This window comes from Thamnophis elegans, chromosome 4, assembly GCF_009769535.1.
Source record: "Thamnophis elegans isolate rThaEle1 chromosome 4, rThaEle1.pri, whole genome shotgun sequence".
Taxonomy (NCBI): domain Eukaryota; kingdom Metazoa; phylum Chordata; class Lepidosauria; order Squamata; family Colubridae; genus Thamnophis; species Thamnophis elegans.
Window position 1 is genome coordinate 91,487,933 of NC_045544.1, and position 26,913 is coordinate 91,514,845.

General features: G+C 39.8%; 2 protein-coding genes across 4 annotated transcripts; one reads left to right on the forward strand and one right to left on the reverse strand.

Annotated features, from left to right (window-relative positions):
- Nucleotides 1-225: 225 nt before the first annotated feature.
- On the reverse strand, nt 226-3,167 carry KTI12 (KTI12 chromatin associated homolog). Its single transcript, XM_032216547.1, has one exon. The coding sequence runs from the start codon at nt 3,086-3,088 to the stop codon at nt 2,321-2,323; it is 768 nt and encodes a 255-aa protein (XP_032072438.1). The 5' UTR covers nt 3,089-3,167; the 3' UTR covers nt 226-2,320.
- Nucleotides 3,168-3,216: 49 nt separating this feature from the next.
- ANGEL2 (angel homolog 2) lies at nt 3,217-19,939 on the forward strand. Of its 3 annotated transcripts, none has more exons than XM_032216545.1 (9): nt 3,217-3,297; nt 7,533-7,939; nt 10,600-10,856; nt 12,012-12,081; nt 14,122-14,543; nt 15,448-15,574; nt 16,758-16,821; nt 17,395-17,558; nt 19,618-19,939. In XM_032216545.1, the coding sequence occupies exons 2-9, from the start codon at nt 7,540-7,542 to the stop codon at nt 19,767-19,769; spliced, it is 1,656 nt and encodes a 551-aa protein (XP_032072436.1). In that variant the 5' UTR covers nt 3,217-3,297; nt 7,533-7,539; the 3' UTR covers nt 19,770-19,939. The 3 variants fall into 3 exon arrangements, with proteins under 3 accessions (XP_032072436.1, XP_032072437.1, XP_032072435.1); XM_032216546.1 differs by lacking the exon at nt 3,217-3,297 and adding an exon at nt 3,512-3,730; XM_032216544.1 differs by lacking the exon at nt 3,217-3,297 and adding an exon at nt 3,515-3,909.
- Nucleotides 19,940-26,913: the final 6,974 nt, after the last annotated feature.

Here is a 26,913-nt window from a genome sequence, read left to right on the forward strand (position 1 = left end):
CTTGCTTTATCATCTGAACACATTTTTATATTAAATTTAAAGCATTGTAATAATTGGGGGGGGTGTTTTCTGTATATTTGGGAGATTACAATCTGAACATGGAATTAAACCTGTTCCGATTTTTTTAAGAAATCAATTTTTAGAAGATATAACTTCATGATCAAAAATGAAAAGACTTTAAACCTTCTGACTCTTGTTTAATCTTGACTGTTGTTATATTATCTAACTGTATACCATGTGTGCACATGCACACACATTCTACATTATATGTAGCCTTCAAACATTTCCTTTATTTTTTGGACCAGGGCACAGAGGAGAGGAAAATACTGATACAAAACTTGGGAAGTAACTACTCCACCAGGCAGAATATTTAAAAGCAAAAGTCTACAGTGTAAGCCTTCATCCCTGGAAAAGTACATACCGGTACACAAAAGCCCCATCCTCACCTCTGCAGATCCCCATCTCTGCAGAAATCAGTGCCACGTACTATATAGCATATGCAGCTAGGGGAAACTTAATGCCTTTACTCTCAGCCTTCCCTACATTTTCAAGGTATAGTTTGGAAGCTGATTAAAATCTTTATACTATTACTAGTACTAATAGCAAAAACAATAGAACTCGGTCACAAATTTAATATAAAAATTTTAAGTTCCTCCTCTTTCCTGGCTAAGTGTTTTGCTTTATATCAATTTCACAATGAGGATCAATAATCAAGATGTTTCATGTGTGGATTTTCTACAACATGCTGCAGAATCCTACACAATGTGCAGACAAGTCTTTATAAAATTAGTACAATGAAGATAGTCTCTGTCTGTAATTTACTGACAGCCAGATCTCTGAAATTGTTATATCATGATGGCAAAATAAATAAAAAATAGAAGTGTAGGATTGTAAAAGCTAAAAATTTATTACCCCATTAGCTTCTGTGAGTCTTGCTTATACATTCTGGGGCCAATACAGACCAAAACTTTTCTTCATTAATGTGTTGTCATGCTGTAACCTGCAGAATTAAAATCTATAAATTTGGGCAAACTATACTGTCCAACTTATAAACAAATAGATTTTTTGAACAAGTAAACAAATACTGCAGATATATAATTATGGTAAGAAAATGGGCAAGATCTTTTGTTTGAAAATGTTCCCATAATGTGGCTGTATTGCTGCCAAATTTAATACAGAATATACATCTGATGATTTTCTCTGAAGGCTGCTTGTACCGAACACTTGGGATTTATTTACTACACTCAATAGCACAACTTGAGATTCTCCTCATTTAAGAATGTGAGATCACCACAATGCTTCTATGTTCTAGGTATAGCAACCAGTATTTCCATGACAACTTCCCTACAGTACTGTATAGATTTTCATGAACATTCTTACTGCATTTGGTTTTAAAAAGATAGAATCTATTTTGATTGTTCAGTGACTTCTGCTTCATTCAGTTAAAACTAGATGAGGAATGGCATCATGACAATAAGGTTTGTAATATATGAATTTGTTAAGATATTTAAAACTCATTTAATTACCATGTACCAAAGCACCCATTCTCTTTACTAAGAAATGAACATTAAAATAGTTGTTTTGCTTAATCACACTCAGCTCCACACATTTAATAATAGCTTGAGAAAGATTAAGCTAAAACTTAGAACTAAATCCCAAGTTAGTATTGATATTGAAGCTATGTAGCACTATATACACACATATATAATTTTGTAAAAAGCTTTTAAAGGGAAGATCCAGAAGGATCTTGATAGACTTCAAGTGGGCCTTATCCAGTAAAAAGCAACTCATGGATGCAGCTCAGTCAAGATCAATCCAAACTTGCAGCTCTTTAATAAGTTAATCTCACAGAGAGACAAATATTATAAGCACAATATAGTGTTCTTTATGTAAACTTTTTTAGTTCTATTAAGTCCAAATGTATTTGATAAACACACTTCAGGATTGCACCAAATCTTTGATTAGAAAGTTGAATTTATGAACTTCAATTCAGTCACTCTATTTCTGCCAATTCACCTCATGGGAATCACTATGAATGTTGAAGTCTACCAATGAACGTCTTTAAACAAGGCACAGTATAAAAATAATGACAAATGCAATTCAAATATAAATAGATGTATACTGAAAAACATTATTTAAAACATGTCTTCATCGGTTTTCATCAAACAGTTTGGAAAGCAGTCTATAAATTCGGCAAGTTATAGAATTCCTGTCCAAAATTAAATAGCAAAAAGTAGATCAAAACGAAGCGTCCTGCCTAAGTCCATCCTCCATACACAGCGCAGGGCCAACGCTTGCTAGTCAGAGGAACCTGCTGAACTCACTGCAGGTTTTGATTCAGGTACTGAAGAAACATGCCGCCCAGTTGGGGCAGATTTTGTTCGCCTTCTCCCGGGTGCATCTTGGCATAACTGAGGAACTGCCTTCGCAGGCGGCTCAGCTCAGCCAAGCTGACCGGCCTGTTAAGCAGCAAACCCGGAGGCTCTCGGTCGCTTGCTGCTAGCCCATCCACCGCCACCGGAATGAACTGTCCGATTTGGGCGCCGTTCCTCTGAGCAGCCACCACGGCGGACAGCACCTCTTGGGTCAGGCGGTCGAGTTGGTGAAGGAAGCCGGCGGCTTGGAGCGGCTGGGAGCGCGTGGACTGGTTGGGAGGAGGCGGGCGCCGCTCCAAGACGGCAGCGCGGATCTCGGGCAGCGGCAGGGGCTCGGCGGGGTCTTGGGGCGCCAGGAAGAGAGGCCAGTCCCAGCGGTTTTGCGAGTCCGGCGGCTCCAAAGGGGGGCGGTCGGGGAGCGCGCTCCCTCCCGGGCAGAGCACCAGGCAGTGCGGGGTCCCCGCGTGCTTGCTGAGGCAGTATAGCTCGTAGCGGAAGCTCTTCAGCTCGCTGCCGGCGTCGACGATTACTACGTCCCGCTGGTTCAGCAGCCGCTCGGCCGCCGCCCGCAAGGCAGCCCGGCCTCCGGCCACGTCCGCCTCGGACACCACGAAGACGCGCCGTTCGCCTTCAGAGACCAAAGCAGCACGCAGCTCTTCGGCGCGCCGGCTCTTGCCGCTGCCCGGCAGCCCGCAGAGCAACACCAACGGCATCGCGCCGCCTTCGCTCAATCGCCTCTCGGTCTAATCATTCGTGCTTCCGCCCAACGCTGAGATGGCGGCAGCAACGTTTCCGCTAGTTAACCAAGATGGGTTTTCGAGCGCACTTTCCTCTTCCGGTTCCCCCTCCTCCCTCCAATCACTTCTTCGACATTGGGACATCGGAAGGACCAAAGAGAGAAAATAAGAAGAGCAGTTTTCAGGTTCGAACTTCCTGGCTCGCAGCAAACCCTTAGATCAATGTTTCCCAACCTTGGCCACTTGAAGATACCCGGACTTCAACTCCCATTCGCTGGCTGGGGAATTCTGAGAGTTGAAGTCCGGACGTCTTCAAGTGGCCAAGTTTGGTAAACACTGCCTTAAATGAATTAATCCGCCCGCCACGAAATGACCGCCTAAAAGGACTTAAACTCTATGCACCTCTTCGATCCTTCAGCACAACTGAGATTTCCAAGCAGTTTCCTAAACGGGGAAAATAGGAGGGGTTTAAAGAACCCAAAGAGGTTTCCCAATGGCTTTTTTTTTTTCGTGAGTCTATGGAAACGTGAGCGAAAGTAACGCCCGTGGGGGAAGAATAAAACTACAAATCCCATGCGCCGAAGCGAGAGCAGAGGTGGTGGGGAAAAGGAGAAGCAGGTGGGATTAATGTCATGAGGGAGGAGGAGTGCCTGGTTTGAAGCACCCGCGGGGCTGAGTCCTGATCGCGCGCGGTGAATGAAAGAAGCGGCGGTGGCGGCGGCCTGAAATGCCCCGTCGGGCGAGTGACAGTGGAGAGCAGAGGTCTGGCCGGGAGAGCGGAAGCGGCCCGCTCGGAGGTAAAGATACGGACCTTCGTCGTGGCCTAAGGCAGACTCCTCAAATCCTAGTGCCGTCGGAGAGGTTGGACTACAACTTCCATCAGTCCCTTGATATGTATGGTCACTGTAGTCGAGCATCACCGGGGAACGCTGGCCAGAAAAATAAGAACTGCCCCTTCTGATTTAACCTGCTCGAAATAGGATTGGATTGGATTATTTATAGAGCCAAGGTGGCGCAGTGGTTAAATGCAGCACTGCAGGCTACTGCTAGATCAGCAGGTCAGCGGTTCAAATCTCACCGGCTCAGGGTTGACTCAGCCTTCCATCCTTCCGAGGTGGGTAAAATGAGGACCCAGATTGTTGGGGGCAATATGCTGACTCTCTGTAAACCGCTTAGAGAGGCCTGAAAGGCCTATGAAGCGGTATATAAGTCTACTGCTATTGCTATTGCTATTGCTATTGCTATTATTTGTTGACCAAGTGTGATTGGACACACAAGGAATTTGTCTTTGGTCTATATGCTCTCAGTGTACACAAGGAGAATAAAAATACATTCATCAAGAATAAAAAGATACAACACTTGGTGATAGTCAAGGTTATCCTTACAAACTGGTGGGTTTCTCTGCAGCCAATTAAGCCCAGTTTTATTTTCCTATTTTATGTCTTTTATCCATGTGTTGACTTCCTTATTATAGGCCCTTTGGTAAACTTATCAAATACTACTAGGAAACAAATAAAAACAATATAAATTGAAAGATACAAGCAACATGGTTATAGTCATAATTGCGGAGAGATAGATACTAGGAAGGAAGAGAAGAATAATTGTACATTCTTGATAAATTATTGACAGTGTTGTGGGAATTAGTTGTTAAGCAGAGTGAATGCATTAGGGGAAAAACTGTCCTTGTGTCTAGTTGTTCAAGTGTGCAGTGCCCTATAGTGTCGTTTTGAGGGTAGACGTTGAAACAGTTCGTGTCCAGGGTCTGTAGATATTTTCATAGCTCTCTTTTTGACTCATGCAGTATACAGGTTCTCAATGGAAGGCAGGTTGGTAGCAATTGTTTTTTTCTGCGGTTCTAATTACCCCTTGAAGTCTGTGTTTGTCTTGTTAAGTTGCAGAGCCAAACCAGATAGTTATGGAGGTGCAGATGACAGATTCAATAATTCTTCTGTAGAACTGAATCAGCAGTTCTGTTTTCTTGCAGTCATTTCATTACCCAAACTAGGTAACATCATCAGTGTTGGCATGTTACCTAGTTTGGGTAATGAAACATCTGGAAGAAAACAAGCAAGCTCAGAGAGCACCAAGGACCCTTCATTTCACCCTTGATCTACAGATACTCTCCTTTATCAATAGTGTAACAGACAATCATTAACCAAGCAACACTGCTGTATATACAGGCTGGGTTAAAAGTCTGTAGAGATTATCAGTCATCCAGGTCATGGTTGTCCCAAAGGTGCTTTTTCAGGAGGCAACTGGACTTTCTTGGGGGGGGTTTCAGGACATTTCACTTCTCATCCAAGAAGCTTCTTCAGCTCTGACAAGATAGTGGGGAATGGAAAGATTTATATTCCTTGCAGACAGCTGGTCGTTTGCATCCTTTTAAGGGGTCCTTGAAGCATTTGGAGATTTATCTGTGTCCTTAGGGTCACCTGAGTAGTGCTCCTGGTTCCTGTAGTCTGCAATTTTTCTCTGGAAAGCCATTCCTACTCCCATACCACTCAAAGGGTGTTCATCCGAAATTGTACAGTTGCAATTCTATCTACTTTCAGCCATACATCCTGCATGATGCAGTCATTCTGTAATTATGTTTGTGTTCAGTTTGAAGGGTCTATCATAATCACCAAAATGTTTCAGGAAGCAACGCTTTTGAAAAAACTTTTGTTGTCCAGCGTTATGCGATTCTAACTATGCTTAAGTGCTGTATAACCAACTCATTTAAAAAAAGGCTTTGGGTATCCAAAAAGTTTTTATGGCATAAAAAATAATGTCTTCCCTAAATTCTTTTTAAGATGAAGGCTGTGGCTTGGATCAATTTTATAATGGCAATATTTAGTATAAGCATATGTTATTATGTCATTTTGTCAGACGGTGCCAATAATTCTCAAACTAGCACCGAATTAGGAATCCTGGCTCTAGTCCTGTTGTAATATTGAAAAACACTTCCTGTTTGTTGTAGACTATAAATACAAATGTTATAAAATACAAATTACAAGCTCCAAATCTGTAACAAAACATTTTTAATGTATTTAATTTAACCAGTTTATTTTTAAAAAGCTTGTATTTCAGTAGGCATTACTTTTTTTTAAAAAAGATCTGGATTAGGATTATTCACATAACATGATTAATTGCATATGAGCAATCTGTGACCATGTTTACAAATTGAATCTCTATTATTGCAAACGTGTTATATTGCAAGAGAGGATCTGGATAGAACCTATTTATTATATTTATATCCTGCTATTTGCACAGGAATTTGAGGCAGCAGAAATAGTATTTCATCCTCCTATTTATCCTCAAAATAGCAGCTCTGTGAATAGGTTGTGCTGAGAAAGAACAATTGACCCAATGCTGCGCAGTTACTGAGAATGGACTAGAAGCTGGCCTGCCTGCTCCAAATCTAATACCTTAACCATTACAATTCACAGGTTCTCATATTCATGTAATTTCTTTTTTTAAATATTCTTAAGAACAGAATTTAATCCATCCAGTTATGGATTAAAAAGTTGACAAAAGGAAGCAAGAAGTAATTGCATACATTATTATTAGAATAACTTCAGAAATTCTAATCAGGCATTACTCTTGTGGTTGGCACACAAGCCCATCATGTCAGGGCCAAAACAGAAATGGTATCAAGATAAAAAGATATGCAAAACTGTATTCATGCAGTTACTATCATGTGTACTTCACTTTAGTTCTAAAAGATACTCAAACTGTAAATAAAAAGACCTGTTACAAACATAGCAGGATACCAAAATGTCCAGCATTCTTTACAGTCTGTAGCCAATTAGAAAACAGTAACATTTGGGATTTTTTGTTGCTAATCATGGAAGTTGTTAAGTGATTTGCACCAGATTTTATTACCTTTTTTCCATAGTTATTAAGTTAGTTATGCAGTTGTTAAGTGAATCATGTTGTTCAACAAATCCAGCTTCCTCTAATAACTTTACTTGTAGGCAGCCGGCTGGGAAGGTTGCAAATGGTGATCATGTGACCCTGGAATGCTGCAAACATCATAAATATATGCCAGTTGCCAAATCCCTGAATTTTGATTGCATGACTGTAAAGTGCGAGAACTGGTAGTAAGTCACTTTTTTCAGTGCTATTGCAATTTCAAACAATCCCTAAACAAATGATTGTCAATCAAGGAGTACCTGTACCACAAAAGTACGTGAAAGCAGAAATATCCTCCCACTTCTGACCCAGCAACTGGCTTCTACCTACACTTTCTGATACTGAAATGTTGATGCCAGTAAGTGATGTTTATGCAATTTTATGGACAGCTGTCATTATGCAAATGTCACCAATGTAAAGTTTTAGATAATTGTAATCTTTTTCCTCTTATCCTCCATTTACTCTTCCTCCTTTCCATCTTAAATTTTATATGACAGAAATCTAACTACTGTTCCTTTTTTTCTAGATATCCCATGCTGTCCCGCCACGTTCACAGGCTGGTTAGAGATTGGGGCTTGTACCAGAATCATCTTCAAAGATACCTCCAGAATGCTCAAGCTTTTCAGTGCCTGAAGTGTGTGGAGTACTATTCTTGGGCTTGCTACCCACACTTGAACCTTCAGAATTTTGGGGAGAATTGGAGACTTCCCCTGTTCTGGAACTTACAACTTTCTCCCAATCTCTGGCAAAACTATTCCATTCATTTTTGTACTGCGAAAATGAAATCCGAGGACTGTGAACCAGTTTTTAAAAAACGAAGAGAGAGCGAAGTGCAGGACATTAATTGCAGTGTTGAAGAAAAGATAAATGTATCGTCTTTAAATGAAAAATCATCATCTCTGGTTACAGAAGAAAGCACTCCAAAACTAAAAAGTAAGATGTCATTTTATTATGTTGATCATTGGTCTTGATAGGATATGGATAATAGCTGAGTATAGAGAGGGATGTGGATAATCTGTCTAATGTTTATGTTTGCCAAACTCTGGATGACGAACAGAATAAAAACATAATCAACCAAGAACCCTCCCCCCAAAAAGAACCCCCCCCCCAAACCAGGAAAAGACCCCCCATGAAAATCTCAGATCATACACAATGCACATATACATATACCCCCATAGCTAATATTCCTGAGCAAAGAACCAAGTCTTCAAGTTTTCCTACAGGGCAATTTGGCTGGGTCATCTACATTTCGGGGGGGCAGTTTGCTTCATAAAGCAGGTGCCTATGAGAGGGAAGGTATACTTCCTGGAATCTTATCAGGTGACATTGCTTCATCAGAAGTTCCAGAATATTCCCATTGCCAGATTGAATGGGATGGGCAGAGATCAGTGGATCACCAGTCTCATAAATAATCTAAGTAAACAGGTTCCTAATCCAACACATCGAGCGAGACCTTAAAAAAGATAAGTTGTTGCCCGATGCCTGCTGTAAGTTCTTTGGAGGAGCAACAGGATATCATCTGATTTTAGTTCCTCTTTTCTTCAAGTACACTGACTGGCATTTCTTCAGATACTTAAAAGTATTCATAATTACCTCATTAATGTGTATATTTTTATTACCTCTCCTCCAAAAATCCTAATTACTAGAATCATATAGATATCCCAGAGGACATTTTTTGGGATCTATATGAAATTATTTCTTCTTAAAGACACCCTGAGGAATCTTTTAGGTAATCTTGCTATTCTATGCTATACTATGAATAAACATTTTTGAGAATAAAGATGTCCTCACCTTTTTAATTGGGAGTCAGTGTTAATAGAAAATAGCAATATTATACAATAAGAAAAAAATAATCAACTTGGCATCTTCTAGATTTCTTCTTGATTATTGTTTATGCACTGTTCCTGCTATGCATCTGAACAATAGTTCCAAATTTGAGTAAATTTATATTAACTTACTAGATCTATAATTAATTTAAATGTATATATATATATATATGTCTGTGTGTGTTGTATTTTGTGCTGATAAATAAATAAAGGGAGACTAGCATAGATCTATTTCAAGCTATTTAGCTCTCATCAGCTAGCCATACCCTTACTGGGATTCGAACCTGTGCTGTATTGCATCTTAGGCAGATGTGTTAACCATTAAGCCACAGAGTTCGACTCCTTATCAGCTAAGCCAGGGTGATAGGTATCTATTTAGAGTTACATATTTGGGCATACCGGGGGTTGTAACTCTCTATATATGGAGTTACAACCCCCGGTATGCCCATATATGCTGGGTCTTTTCGGGTCTTTTCCCGTGTAAGATTGAGATTGTTTTGGCAACGTTTCAGCGAGGTCTCACTCGCCATCTTCAGGCTGGGTTTTGGACTTAAAGCATAGTCGGAGCTGCCGTCTTTCTATAAATCTTGGTGTGGAGTGGTGGCTTTGTTTCAGTAAGTGGATTGATTGGTTGTGTGGTTGTATCATGATTGGTAGATTGGTGCTGATTGGTGCTGGCTGTGTGTCCGTTATTGTTTCGTGTTGTAACGGACTGGGTGGTGGGTGGGGCTCGTTTGTTGACTAGGGCTGTTTCCAGATGTCTGGTATGCAGGAGGTATCGTCACGTTTATTCATGTTGTGGGGGTGTTTCTCTATTTCGATAGCTTCCATAATTATTCTCTTGTTGAAGTGTTCAGTTTTGGAGATTAACCTGGTTCCTTCAAAATTAATTGTTTTTCTTCAATTACCAACCTAATCCAAAGGGAGACTCCCCCCAAAAACCAAGACACAGAACAGGACATCTGCATCGCCCTCCTCCTTTACATCAAATGCACCACAGATAAAATCAGCAAAATTCTCCACAAACACAATATCAAGACAGCCTTCAACACTGACGGAAAAATAGCCAATATCTTAAGAAACCCCAAAGATAAAATCCAGCTAGAAAACCAAGGAGTCTATGAAATACCATGCAAAATCTGCCCTGCAGATATACATAGGACAAACGAACAGGAGAATAAATGAACGCATCGCAGAATACGAGAACGCAGTAAGAAAAAAAGAAAAAACTTCCTCCCTTTTCCAGCACCTTAAAGCTACAGGACATGAAATTAATTTTGAAGGAACCAGGTTAATCTCCAAAACTGAACACTTCAACAAGAGACTAATTATGGAAGCTATCCAAATAAAGAAACACCCCCCAACATGAATAAAGGTGATGATACCTCCCGCCTACCAGACATCTGGAAACCAACCGTAGTCAACAAATGACCCCCACCCACCACCCAGGCCATTATAATACAAAACAACAACGGACACACATTCAGCACCAATCTATCAATCATGATAAAACCACACAACAAATCGATCCACTTACTGAAACAAAGTCAGCACGCCACACACACACACCAAGATTTATAGAAAGACGGCAGCTCCGACCACACTTTAAGCCCAAAACCCAGCCTAAAGATGGCAAGTGAGACCTTGCTGAAACGCTGATATAAACGGTGAATGAGTCTGTGTGTGTGTGTGTGTGTGTGTGTGTGTGTGTGTGTGTGTGTGTGTGTAAACCTTATTTACATTCCTTGATTTATTGTGTTTTGCCAGGATTGATCAAGAGACATTGGGAATACTTTTGCCATCAAAGTAAAAAAACAACAGTTATTGGAGACAAGACGCAGATCAACGAAGATGATAAAGACCCACAGGCAACATTTGATTTTACTGTAATGTCATACAACATTCTTTCCCAGGATTTATTAGAATACAATCCCCACCTCTACAGACATTGCCAGCAGCAAATACTAGCTTGGAATTATCGCTTTCCCAACATTCTTGCTGATATCAAACAACTTGATGCAGATGTAAGTAGAAAGCTGCCAGTAAGAAAACTGATCATTGATACATGGTATTGTTTTTACTGTTAATAAATGTACACAGGTGCATTTCACATATTACAAGTTTAAATAAAATTGAACATATAAAATTGAACATTAGAGCCAAGGTGGCGCAGGTGGCGCAGTGGTACTGCATGCTACTTCAGCTGACTGCTAGCTGCAGTTCGGCAGTTCAAATCTCACCGGCTCAAGGTTGTTTCAGCCTTCCATCCTTCCAAGGTTGGTAAAATGAGGACCCAGATTGTTGAGGGCAATATGCTCTGTAAACCGCTTAGAGAGGGTTGTAAAAGCACTATGAAGCGGTATATAAGTCTAAGTGCTATTGCTATATATGTGATATAATATATTTGCTATTTTTATTCATTTAATTAGATTTATATGGCGCCCCTAGTTTGCTCTAGTGACTCTTTAGTGGCTATCAAAAGGTAAAAACATAGCATAAAAATAACAAATATATATAAAATGTACAATAATTACTAGAATAAAAATAGATGCAATCAATAAGAATACCCAGTGTGCTCCAACTAATCTCCCAACTTCCATGTCTAGGAATAAATATATGCCTACAAGGCTTTTCAAAAAGCCAGCAGGGTCAAGACCAATCTAATCTCAAAAGGTACAGTGTTTCAAAATACACGTATCTCTGACAAATCTGACATCAAAAGGAAAGTTTTCTTCCTGAATCTTGACTTATTTTCTTGCAGCACAATGTTACTCTTGTTTACTTAGAAGTGGATCGCGTTCAAGTGGAAGAACATTGTAAAAGCCAACTTTTTGGCATAAAATGTGTTTCTTTTAGCATTGTATGCTACCCTGGGCCTAGTAGTATTTACTTAAATGTGCACAGTGTTGTGACCATGTAAATGTCCCATTGCTTTTGCTGGAAAACTATATGTATATTAACTCTGACTCTCTGAAATCGGTAACACTTGGAAATTCTTAACTTTGCTTGGACTATATCCAGTCCTTTTCATCAATCCTTATATTTAGTGTTAAATCATCTGCATTGATTTTTATTACCGTATAGATTAGAATTCAAATAACTTCTAAAATTGTCATAATAATAATGTTAGGTGATGACATGGATCTTTGACTGTTGATCACCTGTTTCCCCACCCACAGGTACTTTGTTTGCAGGAAGTCCAAGAAGACCAATATGGAGTAGAGATCAAACCAACCTTGGAAGCCCTAGGTACTATACTTACATATCCTGCATAGTAAAAAAGTTACATTATTTACGTAATTATAAAACTATATGGGGTACTCTTCCTTAGTTTACACCCCTGTGTTCTACTTACCCACACCCAGTCTCAGTACTGAAAAGTGAGCAATTTGTAAAAAAGCAGCAGTACCTAATAGGTTGGTTTTCTTTCCTAACCCACTCTAATATAAACAGAATAAATAATCCTATTAGCAAACCAACAAATGCTTTTAAATATATGACCATATACTATATAATAAGGATGCAGTGGCACTGTGGCTAAGACGCTGAGCTTGTTGGTTAGAAAGATTGGCAGTTCGAATCCCTAGCACCGCATAACAGAATGAGCTCCCGTTACTTTTCCCAGCTTCTGCCAACCTAGCGGTTTGAAAGCATGTAAAAGTGCAAGTAGGAAAAATAAGAACTGTTAGGAATATAATTCTAACTGTTGGGTTGGCAATATATAAATCATGTAACAATGCTATACCTGTTTCTTTAAATCATACTGTAAAATGTGATTGGTTGCTGTTTTCTTCAATCGACCATAAGAGGGAGCCAGAATGACTGTTAGCTCTCTGTTTGTTAGATGCTGGGCTGATCTGATCTAAGTTTTTTTGGAAGCTGGCTGTTAGAAAGTGCCGTGAGCTATTCTAAGTTTTGCAACTGCTAGCAAACTTTGAGTACTGAACTGATTATATGTTACTGGACTATGTTTTTTGGATTATCCCTTAACTGAAAAACATTGATGACTGACTGTCTTATCCATGTATGACTTGGACTGTTTGATGGACTCTGATACCTCTATTTCCACGAAAGTAAAAGCCTATTTAAACTTCAGTGTCTCTGTATGCTGGTTTGTGTGTTCTCCAACACAACTCTCACAACGCTTCGCTGAACGTACTCGCTCTCCCAACAGGGAGCTTACCTAACACTGGTTATGGGCCCAGAGTGTACCAAACTTAGCTAAAGGAGAGTTGGTGTTGATACGTAATACCGTATACAGACAGCTGTTTATTTAGTGATTGTACTATCCTGGAGAAGATGGCGAGCGACCCATCAACAAGCTATCTATGATAACCTGGTTGGATGGAACAAACTATGTTTCCTGGTCTATGAAATGCAGTCTACTCCTGCATAGGGAAGGTTTATGGGATGCTGTACAGAATCCACCGGATGCAACTGCTTGGAATCCAGAGAATGATGATGATGCCAAGAAGATAGCAGATTTCCAGCGATGCAACAAACGGGAGTTGTGTATTATTGGTCTAACACTAAATGACCAACAATTAGTTTATATTCATGGAGAAAATTCTGCTGCAAGATGTTGGGAGAATTTGAAGAGGATTTATGTATGTGACACTGTAGGTGCACACATACATCTTACACGCAAACTGTTTAGGGCGCGTCTTCTGAGAGGTGATATGTTAGCTCATTTAAGCTTCATGAAAGTGGTTTTCCAGGAGCTACATGAAAAAGAACTAATTTTTTCTAAGCTACGTCAAGTTTATATCATACTCAAACCTTTGGCGGGAAGGTAACAGCGTTCCGTGCACCTTCAGCATTTAGTCATGCCGGCCACATGACCACAGAGACGTCTTCAGACAGCGCTGACTCTTCAGCTTTGAAATGGAGATGATCACCGCCCCCTAGAGTCGGGAACAACTAGCACACATGCACGAGGGAAACCTTTACCTTGTACTATATAATAGGTTCTTTTATGTGTCATTAATTCTTCAGAATTTGCTGATGGTGAAACATGTATTCTGCCCAATCATTCCTGCCTAACCATGATGCTAAATTGTTTTGCTTAACTATTTTTGTTAAATTATAAATGCTGAATTGTCACATTGTGCTAACCCCTGATTTCTTTATCCATGCTTTGTTAAATCTACTGTAATGAACAGATTCACCTGGTGCCCTAAGCCAAAAGTAAACTGCATTACAGCTTAGCATGAGGCATGATTCTTGCTCATCTTCTATGCTGTAATTCTTAGAAATAAATGAAACTTGTCCTTTTCTGGTTTCTTCTAGGCTATCACTGTGAATACAAAATGAGGACAAGAAGAAAGCCTGATGGCTGTGCCACATGCTTCAAGACCTCCAAATTCAGTCTTCTTTCCTCCAATCCTGTGGAATTCTTCCGTCACAATATCCCACTTTTGGATAGAGATAATGTGGGGCTAGTTCTGCTCCTGCAGCCTCGGTTTTCCTACAAAGCCCCCACAGCCATTTGTGTGGCCAATACACATCTCCTGTATAATCCAAGGCGGGGAGACATTAAACTAACCCAGCTAGCCATACTCCTGGCAGAAATTACCAGTGTTGCCATTCGTGAAGATGGGCGTTTTTGTCCCCTTGTCCTCTGTGGTGATTTCAATTCTGTCCCTCATTCTCCTCTGTACAATTTCTTGACAGAAGGAAAGCTGAATTATGAAGGCCTGCCAATAGGAAAAGTAAGTACCTGTTTGTGAAGCTGCTGTGAAAACAAAGGTAGACAAACAAGTGTCCCTGAAAATTAGTCAGCAACAATTATTAATGTCTTGCAATAAGCAACTGTAAGAGTAGAGATTGCACTAAGGCCTGTGAGAATTGAAAGGCTTGAGATGTGGAAATGGAAATATTCAGGGGAGGGAAATGAGGAATCTCCTCTCCCCACCCTCTCCCCACCCACCCACAGTATATCATTAAAAAGCCCTGGAATTGGTTTCTTCTGATGTTTCTGGACTTTTCACCACCACCCCCTTCTCCCCTAGATCTTCCCCTCTCTAATTGAGAATAAGCAGGCATACACTTTGAAGTTTGTATACCATGCCTTGGCTTATCTTGATCAGTAACATGAGGATTGCCACAGTCCAGAGGGTGATATCTACGAAGGATCGTTTGAAAGCAGAAATGAAAATGACAACAGTGCATTAAAGCAGTGGTCTCCAACCTTGGCAACTTTAAGACCTGTGGACTTCAACTCCCAGAGTTCCTCAGCCAGCTTTGCTGAGGAACTCTGGGAGTTGAAGTCCACAAGTCTTAAAAGTTGCCAAGGTTGGAGACCACTGCATTAAAGGGTTGGTTCAGTAACACCTGCATACAGATCTTAGTCATATGGATGCTGTTATGAGTTCTTGGTGGAAAGCTGTGTTACACAAGGTTGGACTATACACTTTGAAACAGACAAAGCATTTTTACATTCCAATTCTTGAAATAATAGGAATGAATTTTAGAACAGCTAAGTTTATATGTGACCCTAGTTATTCTGGTGGGTGGAACACACAGCTATGAAGGATTGTTTTGAGAGGGCAGACTTGCGTTCTAATTTCTAAGAATATACCTACATCTTGTTTTGTTTTATCTTTTGTTTTTAAGGTGTCTGGCCAGGAACAGTCCCCAAGGGGCCAAAGGATACTTAAGATTCCCATTTGGCCTCACAGCCTTGGCATTTCTCAGGATTGTATGTACGAGGAACATCAGAAACGCCTAGTAAAAGAAAGAGGTAGATTTTTATTTTATTTTTTGAAACTAGGGAGTGGCTTTGTAAACACTCCTTTTCTCTCAAAGATGATTGTTAAGTGTTAAGAGGCTGAATGTTTCTACAGAAGCCTAGAAAGCAAATTTAATAGAACCAGGATTGTTGTTTTTGATAGTTATTCCAAGTGCTCAGCTGTAGCTTTTGGACAGAGTGGAAGTGAAGGAGCCATAATATTGTGTTAGTCTACCTGAACATCTACACAATAGTTGTAGCTTCATGAAAGAATATCTGCTGTTTTATTTACTGAAGGCCATTATATGAATTTTCAATTTGTTCTTTTTTTAATATCAGAATCAGATGAAATTATTTGGAGGTGGAATCTACCTCAGACTTTGGAGAGCCAGTGTTACAGAAAGCAAAATATTGGATTGATCAAAGTTGGATATAGTTTGAGGGACAGGGCTTAATATTTTGAGGCGGTCTGAGGGCCACAGAGTGGGTGGGCAAGACTGGATTTTTGTGACAAATTTGGGGGATGCTTTTTTTAACTGTAATAATGCTTGGCGAAACGTTTAAGTAAAATATGTGATTTTTATACAGTCTCACTCATATGCTTTCCTGTAGTCTTGTAATGCTGTTTACATCTATTTCTACCTCAAAATTTCAGCTACGTTTCATTTCATTGATTATATGGTATTTATAAGGCCAGTGGCATGCAAATTTAAAACTATTATAAATACACACACACACCCAAAAAAAACCCAGGAATTCAGAAGAAAGCCACTAGACTCCGAAAAGATCCATAGAAAACACAAGGGGCCTGACACCCAGTCCAGCCCAAGGCCAGGGAGAAGAGCCAGACTTCAAGGGATCTTTTAAACAATGTGAAGGGGATGGGAGAAACAAACCTCTGAGGTGATTTTGTCCCAGAGAGCAGAGAAGGCACTTCAGGAAACTTCACTTTTAATGTTAAACAAACATGATTAGAAGTGGCTTCCGCTGCAATGGGGCCACAGATGATTCATCGTTGGGGAAGATAGTTTTATAGAAACTGATCTTTCCAATTAAAATAATCAAACAGCAAGTTTTGGGGAAAAATTCTACCTGAGGGACTGGAAAAGTGAATGTTCAACCTAATAGATATACTAAACTATCTGGTTCTAATGTCAGGTGTATATTCCTATCACCAGCATCCTTTATTTTCTAGAGAGCAGAGAGACTAAAGATGCAAGTTTAGAACAGTCAGAAGAGATCCTAATTGTAGCAAAAAGGTAATTCTTATTAATTTTTATTAATTTGCTTTTCAGTTGTCAATACTTGAAGCACCCAGATTTAGCTGGATTTTTATAATGCAAGCTTAAACTAAGGCAAAAACAATTCTAGAAGAATCATTGAACACAGACAAGGATTTGTGGGAAGGGAAAGTAGCATATTCATTCACATTAATCATTAAGGGTGATTTAAGACCTTGTGTAATTGGGGTCAATATTATCACATTAAAATTGCAATGAAGGAAAGAATTAAAAGATAGGCTTTCTCTGTTTCAAGTTTATGAAATCCTGATTAAACAGTATTGGGAAGGTTTTCACTTAAAAGTATTTCAGGTTTATACTCAGGGATATACAAAATCTTATGTATCTTATAAAACCTAGGTTAGTTTATTCTGTGGCAACTTGATTGCCGAAAAAAGGAAGATCAGCAGATGATCCTTTAAATGCTGGAGTAGAGAGAGATAGCCATGTTCCTGACTGTCTGCATAGGTAGCTTTATATGTTGATAACCTAGATTTAGAAAGATAGGTTTGTGGAATATTCAGGCTTTTTATCACACCTTTTCCTTTTTAGATTGCCCACAGATTTACATCACAGCTTTCAATTGTCTTCAGTCTATTCTCATTATCTGCCTGACAATGGAGTTCCAGAAGTAACAACCTGCCACTCAAGAAGTGCAGTGACTGTAGATTACATCTTCTATTCTGTAGCAAGGGACAATGTTACTCAGGAATCAGGTAACCAAATCTTGCACCAAACCTTTTTTTTTTTTTAGACATTTTATTAGGATTTATAGGCCGCCCTTCTCCCTGAGGGGACTCAGGGCGGCTTACAATCACAGGGAAAGGGGTGCAATACCAAAAGACAAACAGTAAGTGAACAAAATAAAATAATAAAACACAACATGCATTCAACAGTCAACACTCGGGCAGGTAAATTGGGAACCTATCCCCAGGCCTGCTGGGAGAGCCAGATCTTAAGGGCCGTGCGGAAGGTCTGGATGGTGGTGAGGGTACGAATCTCGACGGGGAGATCGTTCCACAGGGTCGGAGCTGCAACATAAAAGGCTCTCCTCCGTGTAGTCGCCAGTCGACATTGACTGGCAGATGGGATTCGGAGGAGGCCCAGTCTGTGCGATCTAATCGGTCGGAGGGAGGTAATCGGCAGAAGGCGGTCTCTCAAGTACCCAGATCCACTACCATGGAGTGCTTTAAAGGTGGTCATCAGTACCCTGAAGCGCACCCGGAGATCGACAGGTAGCCAGTGCAGCTCGCGGAGGATGGGTGTAATGTGGGCGAACCGCGGTGCGCCCACTATCACTCGCGCGGCTGCATTCTGGACTAACTGCAGTCGCCGGATGCACTTCAAGGGCAACCCCATGTAGAGCCCATTGCAGTATTCCAGCCTAGAGATCACAAGGGCTCAGGTGACTGTTGCGAGAGCCTCCCGGTTCAGGTAGGGCCGTAACTGACGGACCAGGCGAACCTGGGCAAATGCCCCCCTGGTTACAGCCGACAACTGATGGTCAAAAGTCAGCTGTGGATCCAATTTGGTATATTTTCATCCATGGTGGACCAAGTAGAAAGTAGTATCTTCAGTTCATTACAGCGTACAGCAGGACTGTCAAACTCGCTGCCAACGGGCCAGATGTGTGACATGCTGTTTAGCAAAGGGGGGGAAGTCCCGCTACATTACATGATGCCACCGTGACGATGCAAGTTTGACACCCCTGCTTTACAGAATCCTATAAACATAGAAGAGAGTTGATTTATATGCACAAGACTGTATTTGAATTTTTGTATTGTCTGAACAAATGGCTTGGTCCACATCCTAGCCTTGCATGAATGCTTGCAACTTCCCAGCATTTTTTTTCTTATCTTTATTGCAGTGAATTCTCTCTTTGCATAAATACTATTCTCAGAATGGTAGTGATCAAAAGTAAATCTAGCTGGCTCATTCATATTTATTTTGCTTAAATTTAAGCTGCAGATGTGAACACATAAAATTATTATGGCTTGAAAAAATGCACCCATGTTCTATTTTAATCCTGATAGTGTTTTTGTCTGGAAATAATGTTATGACTCCTACATGCTCGTGTGTGTGTGTGTGTGTGTGTGTGTGTGTGTGTGAGAGAGAGAGAGAGAGAGAGAGAGAGAGACAGAGAGACAGAGAGACACAATGATTCACTAGATGGTGCTGAAATGTTAGCAATAGCAATAGCAGTTAGACTTATATACCGCTTCATAGGGCTTTCAGCCCTCTCTAAGCGGTTTACAGAGTCAGCATATTGCCCCCAACAACAATCCGGGTCCTCATTTTACCCACCTCGGAAGGATGGAAGGCTGAGTCAACCCTGAGCCGGTGAGATTTGAACAGCCGAACTGCAGAACTGCAGTCAGCTGAAGTAGCCTGCAGTGCTGCAGTCAGCTGAAGTAGCCTGCAGTGCTGCATTTAACCATTGCGCCACCTCTGTTACCAGTCATTTGACCATCTTTTGGCAAGTAAGCATGCTAAAACTCTGTGCTGTTGTTTGTGCATGTTCCAACTGGTGCATCACACTTCACTGGCAAGTCTTTTCTCATGTTATCACATGAGATCCACATGTCTAGATGCACACATTGGAGAAAAGTACCCATGATAGTAAATGCAATTTTTACACATGTCACACTCAATGATAGCACTATAATATATCCAGATTTGACCAGAGCTGTGGCAGAAATGAAATTGCCTGCCAAGAAGTATCTATGTGTTCACACTATATATGCAGTATCTAAAAAGACTTTTTTCTTCTGACAGGAGCTGAACTTCTTTTCAGTGGAGGACTGAGTCTCCTGGGTAGACTGTCATTGGTAACTGAGCAAGATCTGTGGGGAGTCAATGGACTTCCTAATGAAAGCAATTCCTCTGACCATCTCCCTCTCCTGGCTAAGTTCAGGCTGGAAGAATAACTTTTGGATGAAAATAATTGGTGTCTTCTCTCTTACCTTCTCTCATCTTAATTTTTATCAAACCCAGCAAAAATGACTGAAGATATTTTTATATCTGCTGTAAATTATCAATATCACTCATAAAAAAAAGCAAGCTACTTTTACATAAGGATTTTTTTTTTAATAAATGAAAATATTTGTGTTGTATTTAAAAATGTATATGTAAATGTATATGTTTTCACAGAACTGGTATAAATTACTTTTTAAAATAAAAAATATTGGTATGCTGGGGTTTTATTAGCATATTTTCTTAATTTTCAAGGTGAATAATACAAGAACACATATCCTTATATTCTACTATGGAAACAAATCTCAGGGTATCTTTAATTTGGCCTGTGGGGAAGCCATGAATCATGCAGGTAGAAACAAAAATGGTAGTTCTTTCCTTGACAAGGAAAGGCAGCAAAGTTGTGAAGTTTCCAAAGGATGACCTAATTAATTTACTAGCCACGAGACAAAGTTAAAAAAAAAATCCATTCATTTATTAGGATCAACATTTTGGCATGTTTTCTGTGGAGCTGAAACTGATTTCTGCTTAATTGCGTTTGAACTTTACCCCTGTATCCCTTCCCCTCTGTCTGTATCATAAATCACATCCACCAACAAAGTGCTATGGCAGACTATGAACATGCGTATTTCATACACCAGCTGTAGGAATATGAGACCTGATTCTGGCCAAAGGTATGCATGGAATTCTCCTCCCTTCCTCCCTTTTTCTATGCCAGCTTGATAGTAATCATGGAAACACTTTACAAGTTGACACAACAACACCATTTGTGTGGATAGTTAGTATTACAGATAAGTCTGGGACTACTTTTACTGCCAACCCACCACTACTACCATGTTTCCCCCAAAATAAGACTGGGTCTTATATTATTTTTTGCCCCAAAAGATGCATTAGGACTTATTTTCTGGCTAGGTCTTATTTTTGGGAAAATATGGTGCTAATTGCGTCCGTCTGGCTGATGATCTTAAACGGCTTATTTTGGGGGTAGGGCTTATATTATGAGCATCCTGAAAAATGCTAGGGCTTATTTTCCAGTTGGGTCTTATTTTGGGGAAAACAGGGTAATGATAGCATCTCAGCCCAACCTTGTTTTATAGATCCAATTGTTGGTTACATCACTTGAGGGATGGTTTACAAACCTGGCATGTGAGACAGCTGTTGGACACATATCACCTGTCTTAGAAAGTAGGAAAGCAACTTTGGATGCTCTGTTCATTTAAAAGACATTATAATTATATACAAATAAAATGTTGCTAAGTACTGGAAGTCTTAGACAAAAACTTTATCAAAAAAGCTGTCCTGAAATATTATCTGATAAAGATATCCTCTTGGATGCCAAGCTTCAGTATTTCTGCTCAACAAGAGTCCAGCAGATTATGATGATATGCACATATTTTCTTTTACAGCGAGCAGAGCTAACTAACTGCATTTAAATACTTACAGCAATGAGGATGTAGCTGATATCTTTGTTTGAAGGTTGCTACATTAAAAATAAAATCCAGCCTCAGTTCTTCTCTATAGAGAATTGGTTGAGCAGATGGAAATGCAATTCATTAGTTTAATCATCCAAATATAATTATTGCTCTGCACTCTGAATGCACCTTGGGGGAAAGATACTTGCTAGCGGCTTAATATGACACATGTAACATATGCAAATACGCTTTGGATTGTGTAGCTCACCAACAAAAGGCAGCATGTTTTCAGCACAACCTATTTGTACTGAATGTACCCTCATGCTGTTTCTGTTTTGGGTTGTAACCTAAGCTTTACTCCCTACCCTTAATGGGAAGAATTTTTTACTTACTGCTTTGATTGCTAAAGCAATCCTATGAACATGTTGGTGTGGAACGGCAATAGCGCAGCAGTTAAGCAGACCCAATTTCCATTTTTTTTAGCATCCCTGAGATACCAATTGGAACTGCTCCTTGCCGGTATAAACGTTGCTGATTTAGATTTGTATTTACAAGTGCAGACGATATATACTAAACACTCATGAAAGACACACACAAACATGGACGGGCAATAAAGTGGCATTTTGCAAAAATGTTTTTTTGTAAAATAATAAATCTTAAAGTGAGAGCCAGTTTGATATAGTGCAGTGATGGCTATTCTTTTTGTCGTTGCTTGCCGAAAGTACCCATAATGTAATGTGTGCCCAATACCTCCCTGCGCCCTCCCACATGCGCACATGTGCCCTACCCCCATGTATGTGCATGCAACCCAGCCCTTGCATGTGTGACACCTCCCATGTTCTCCTGCGACCTCTCCCCACGCATGCACCCCCATACCCCATTTTGGCTTCCAAGTTGGTGCAGGCACCTTGCCCCCCCCCCATGTGCGGCAGAGACCCAAAGATCAGCTGGCTGGCGTGAGGCATGCACAGATGTGCAGTGGAGCTGGGCTGAGGTGACAGCTGGCATGCCCACAGAGAGTGCTCTGAAGGCCACCTGTGGCACACGTGCCATAGGTTCACCATCACGGAGATATTGATTAAGGCACTAGATTAGAAACTAGGAGTCTGGGAATTCTAGCCTCTCTTTTAGGCAAAAAGCTAACTGGGTGATTTGAGACTGTATAGCTTCCTATAATACTTCAAGGAGAACCAATATTTTTCCATCAGGGGCTAAACTTTTTTGTATATTTACTAATAAAGAGGCTATACTATGTAATCTTGTTTTGAAGGAAGTTTTAAATTTTTAGTACATGAAATTGGTGTTTTAAGACATTTTTTGTGTGCCTTCAGCTCAGTTTTGAATGCCTGATGACTCCCTGGACTTGCAGGGAGAAACTTGCAGTTTTCTTAGCAACATTTTTTCTGCTGTTGCCTTCTCCTTAGGGCTGAGAAAGAGTAATTGGCGCCAAATCACCCAGTTAGCTTTTTGCCTAAGGTGAGGTTAGAATTTGCAGACTCCTAGTTTCTAATTTAGTGCCTTAACCACTATATCAAACTGGCTCTCATTTTAAGATTTAGTGCGTATAGTCAAGGCTATGGTTTTCCCAGTTGCAATGTATGGCTGTATTGTATTGTATTTGGTTTATTTGTATGCCGCCCTTCTCCAGGAGGGACTCAGGGCGGCGAACAACTCAAAGGGAACATTGGACCATAAGAAAGCCTGAGCGCCAAAGAATTGAGGCTTTTGAACTATGGTGCTGGAGAAAACTCCTGCCAGTCCCTTGGACTGCAAGATGATCAAACCAGTCAGTCCCAGAGGAGATCAACCCTGATTGCTCTTTAGAAGGCCAGATCCTGAAGATGAAACTCAAATACTTTGGCCACCTAATGCGAAGGAATGACTCACTGTAGAAGAGCCTAATGCTAGGAAAGATTGAGAGCAAAAGAAGAAAGGGACGATAGAGAATGAGATGGCTGGATGGAGCCACCGAAGCAGTAGGCATAAGCTTGAATGGACTCCAGGGGATGGTAGAGGACAGGAAGGCCTGGAGGAATGTTGTCCATGGGGGTCGCAAGGGGTCAGACACAATCCATCGTGACTAACAATAACTAACAACAGCAATAACATTTTACAAAAAAACAATTTTGCAAAATGCTACTTTATTCCCCATCCATGTTCCCCGTGGGTGTCTATATGATCTATGCCCTTGTAACCACAACAGTAATAACTGAGCTGTTCTAAATTTAAAAAAAAACTCTCAGCTATTTTACAAAAGATGTTTCAATTACTGAAACATCTGATGGCTGATGGATCAGCAGAGAGTTGAGTGATAACATACTTGAGTTCTTCTGAACGTGCTTAGTGAACCTACAGAAGAGATGTGCTGAGTACAACCTTTGTCTAGCAGGTACAGTATAATTGTCCTTGCTTGTTCTTTACATTTTGCTTTGGCTAGCAGAAAGAAAATTAATGATGCAAAGTTTGCATATTTGCACGATACACTCAAATTGCATAAATAGTGGTTTTACTGGCACATAAAAACTTGCCTAAGATGTCTCCAGAGGAGCAGAAACCAGGACATGGCCAGAACCACTTGCTGAAAGCAAGACCAGGAGTTATGTCTTTAAATATCCTTTCTTCCCCTATTTTTTCCTTTTCCTTTTTTCTGAACTTTGTGTTTCTTTCAAATTTCCTTTTTTATTTCTGATTCCAGTTTGTAATATCTTTTAGTATTGTTAAACTCTTTAATAAAAAGTATTTTTTTAAAAAAAAAAAAAACCTCCTTGTACTATCTTGCTGAGCAAGGCAGTACTGTAAGAGTTTATTGCTCTATCTTTTCATACTTAAGAAACCCACATGATGCCTTATGCTGAATCATATTCCCACTTTCTTGGGAGAAAGTTCTACAAAATTCTTGATGCTTTGTATAGAAATTATAAGTAGAATCAAACTGTTACTCAGCTCTTATTCATTTATTTCCTGTTCCATGAATCACCATTAGTATTTTTTTAAAAACATGTCTTTCCAAATAGATTTCATGATAGTGTAATGGATCTTATTCATGTATAAAGGAAGAACAATTAACACTAAGGTTTGAGCTTGTTTTATTTCTTTCATAAGTCAACTCGTCCACTAAATAATTTGCAAATGTGAAAAAGTAATTGCACCCTAGTTAAAAAAAAAACCTTAACTAAAATTATTACTAAGGATAGTTGTTTAAATGAACAAAATCATGGATTATTTGAGCCAGTCGTGTTTTAGGTACCCACAAAGTTTGGCTCCTCTCACATTGAAGTTTCCTGCAGAGATACTAGAGAAATGTCATGTTCTGAAGACCTCTGAGAAAAGTCATTGGTACTATCAGTCTTGCGGGGAGGGGATGTGAAGTTATTTCTAATGCTTTGGGGATCCACTGTGCTAGAGATGCACTCTTGAAATGGAGGTTTGGGATGTCTGGGGAAGATATTACAAATTGAAGATGGACCTGTGAAAGAGCTGATGGCTGCAGCAAAGACCAAGGAACCAGTGAATAGACTGCTTCCTTGGAATCTCTCCAGAAAGAAAGAGGGAGATCACTCACATGGGTCCTGGATGACTACTCCTTCAGAGGAGACTGCATTGGCTTGTCAGAAGAGCGCAAAAGGTGATCACATGACCTGGGACATTGCAACCATCATAAATATGAGCCAGTTGCCAAGTGTCCAAATTTTGATCATATGCCCCTGGGGATGCTGCGAAGGTCAGAAGTGTGAAAAACTGTCATAGTCACTTATTTTGAATGTCATAACTTCAAACAGTCATTAAAACATTGTAAGTGGAGGACTACCTGTATTTTAAAAATATAGAAGTGGAGAAGATTTGGGGCAATGGTGGGTTTTCCAAGAGTTGCTATTCTGCCAAAATTGCTGTAAGAATGCATGGTAAAATCAACCAGGATATCTCAAAGAACCTTAGAACATTCATAGTGCCTCAGGTTAAAATCAATGCTTATGACTCCATTATCAAAAACTACTGGGTGAAAATGAGATTTGAGGAAGTGTTAACAAACCAGCAACTTCTTCACTAAGGAGGATATTGATGCTCAAGTTTGCAAAAAAAAAAGACCCAGTTTAACAGTGTCTTTCTTTCTCCCAGAATGTATGCAAATACATGACGTATAAAACATTTCAAAACAAAGTAGAGAGGATTGTATATTATGACTTGTAAATGGAAGCAACACAAAATGTAATAAGAGCAGGGATCATTCTAAAATCTTTGTGGGTAACATAATTCAGAACTGAGAGTAATACAAAATGTGGATCCTTTTATGGACAATCCTGACCTTCAATCTTTTGCTCAAGATCTCAGCAGATTTCAGTTTTAAGCCTCCTCCTCTCCAAATATTCTGTCATCTTTGAAAAAAGTCATTTATGTCTAATTCAGTGCAATTAAGTGGCAATATGTGTAGCAATAGCAATAGCAGATAGACTTATATACCGCTTCATAGGGATTTCAGCCCTCTCTAAGCGGTTTACAGAGTCAGCATATTGCCCCCACAGTCTGGGTCCTCATTTTACCCACCTTGGAAGGATGGAAGGCTGAGTCAATCCTGAGCCGGTGAGATTTGAACCGCCGAACTGTAGATAACGGTCAGCTGAAGTGGCTGCAGTACAGCACTCTAACCACTGCGCCACTTCCGGCCACTTATCATTACTTGTTTGGAGAATTTTTGAATTGAGATGACAAATGGAAGGTATAAATTTTAAATAAAGTACTTTTACTGGAGACTTTCCAAATAGCTTTGAATATTATTAATTCTTATTTGAGTGGCACAAGATGGAACAACAAAGCTAAGGCAATGCTGTTGAAAGAATTAGGAAGCTGTCCTCTACACACAGTTTATATAAAGATGGGTCGTGTTTCTTGGCAACTGTTACTTAGATCTGCAACATTCCCTCCCCTAATTCTGAATAATCCCCAGTTTCCAGGAACAAATGTGGGGCACAGAGAATTTATTGAGAATGAAGGGGAAGATTGGAAAGCTATATTTTCTGATTCATAAGTGAGGAAATATTTGATTCTAAGTTTTACCTTTCAGTCTGCTGTTGTGTACCTTCTAGTAAACTACTCCTTCTATATGGAATTCCTTAAATAAAGCTCTAGTTTACACACACACACACACACACACACACTATTAAATTGTTTTGCTTCACAAACAGGTTATATAAACTTTATAGTTACATTTATCTTAAATCATTTGCAAAGACTTTGCTTTTTTAAAAAGAATCTTCGAAGACATTTTATTAAAGTTTCATGCTGCACAAAACATACATGTGATAAGAAAAGAAAAAAATCATGCATGCTGATTTTTTGAAACAGAATCCCATTTGACAAAGTAATGACAATACAAGCTTAGTCACCAAATTCACACTTTTTAAGATTTAAAAAAAAGATAGGTACATGTTGCTCTAGAATGTATGTGTACAGAAGGAAAACCATGGTCCTGGATTCAAAGGATGAAAAGAGTTTGGAAAGATAGCTAAAATCTGGTCATCTTTTTCCTGCATCATTCCTATTAATCTTGAGAGAACTGGTGCAAGCAAATTCCATAAAGGATTATGCCTCAAACACTTCAAATATATAATAAATATCAATTTAACAAAGCAAAATCACCTTTAGGGATTTCATAATAGATAGGCATTGATTACAAAAAAATACTATGTTT

Bases quoted from the DNA above. Each gene is read 5' to 3' on its own strand.
- KTI12 (XM_032216547.1), bottom strand. From the start codon at position 3,088: ATGCCGTTGGTGTTGCTCTGCGGGCTGCCGGGCAGCGGCAAGAGCCGG.
- ANGEL2 (XM_032216545.1), top strand. From the start codon at position 7,540: ATGCTGTCCCGCCACGTTCACAGGCTGGTTAGAGATTGGGGCTTGTAC. The intron at 7,940-10,599 runs GTAAGATGTCAT...GTGTTTTGCCAG, and splicing joins AAGCACTCCAAAACTAAAAA to GATTGATCAAGAGACATTGG. The intron at 10,857-12,011 runs GTAAGTAGAAAG...CCCCACCCACAG, and splicing joins TCAAACAACTTGATGCAGAT to GTACTTTGTTTGCAGGAAGT.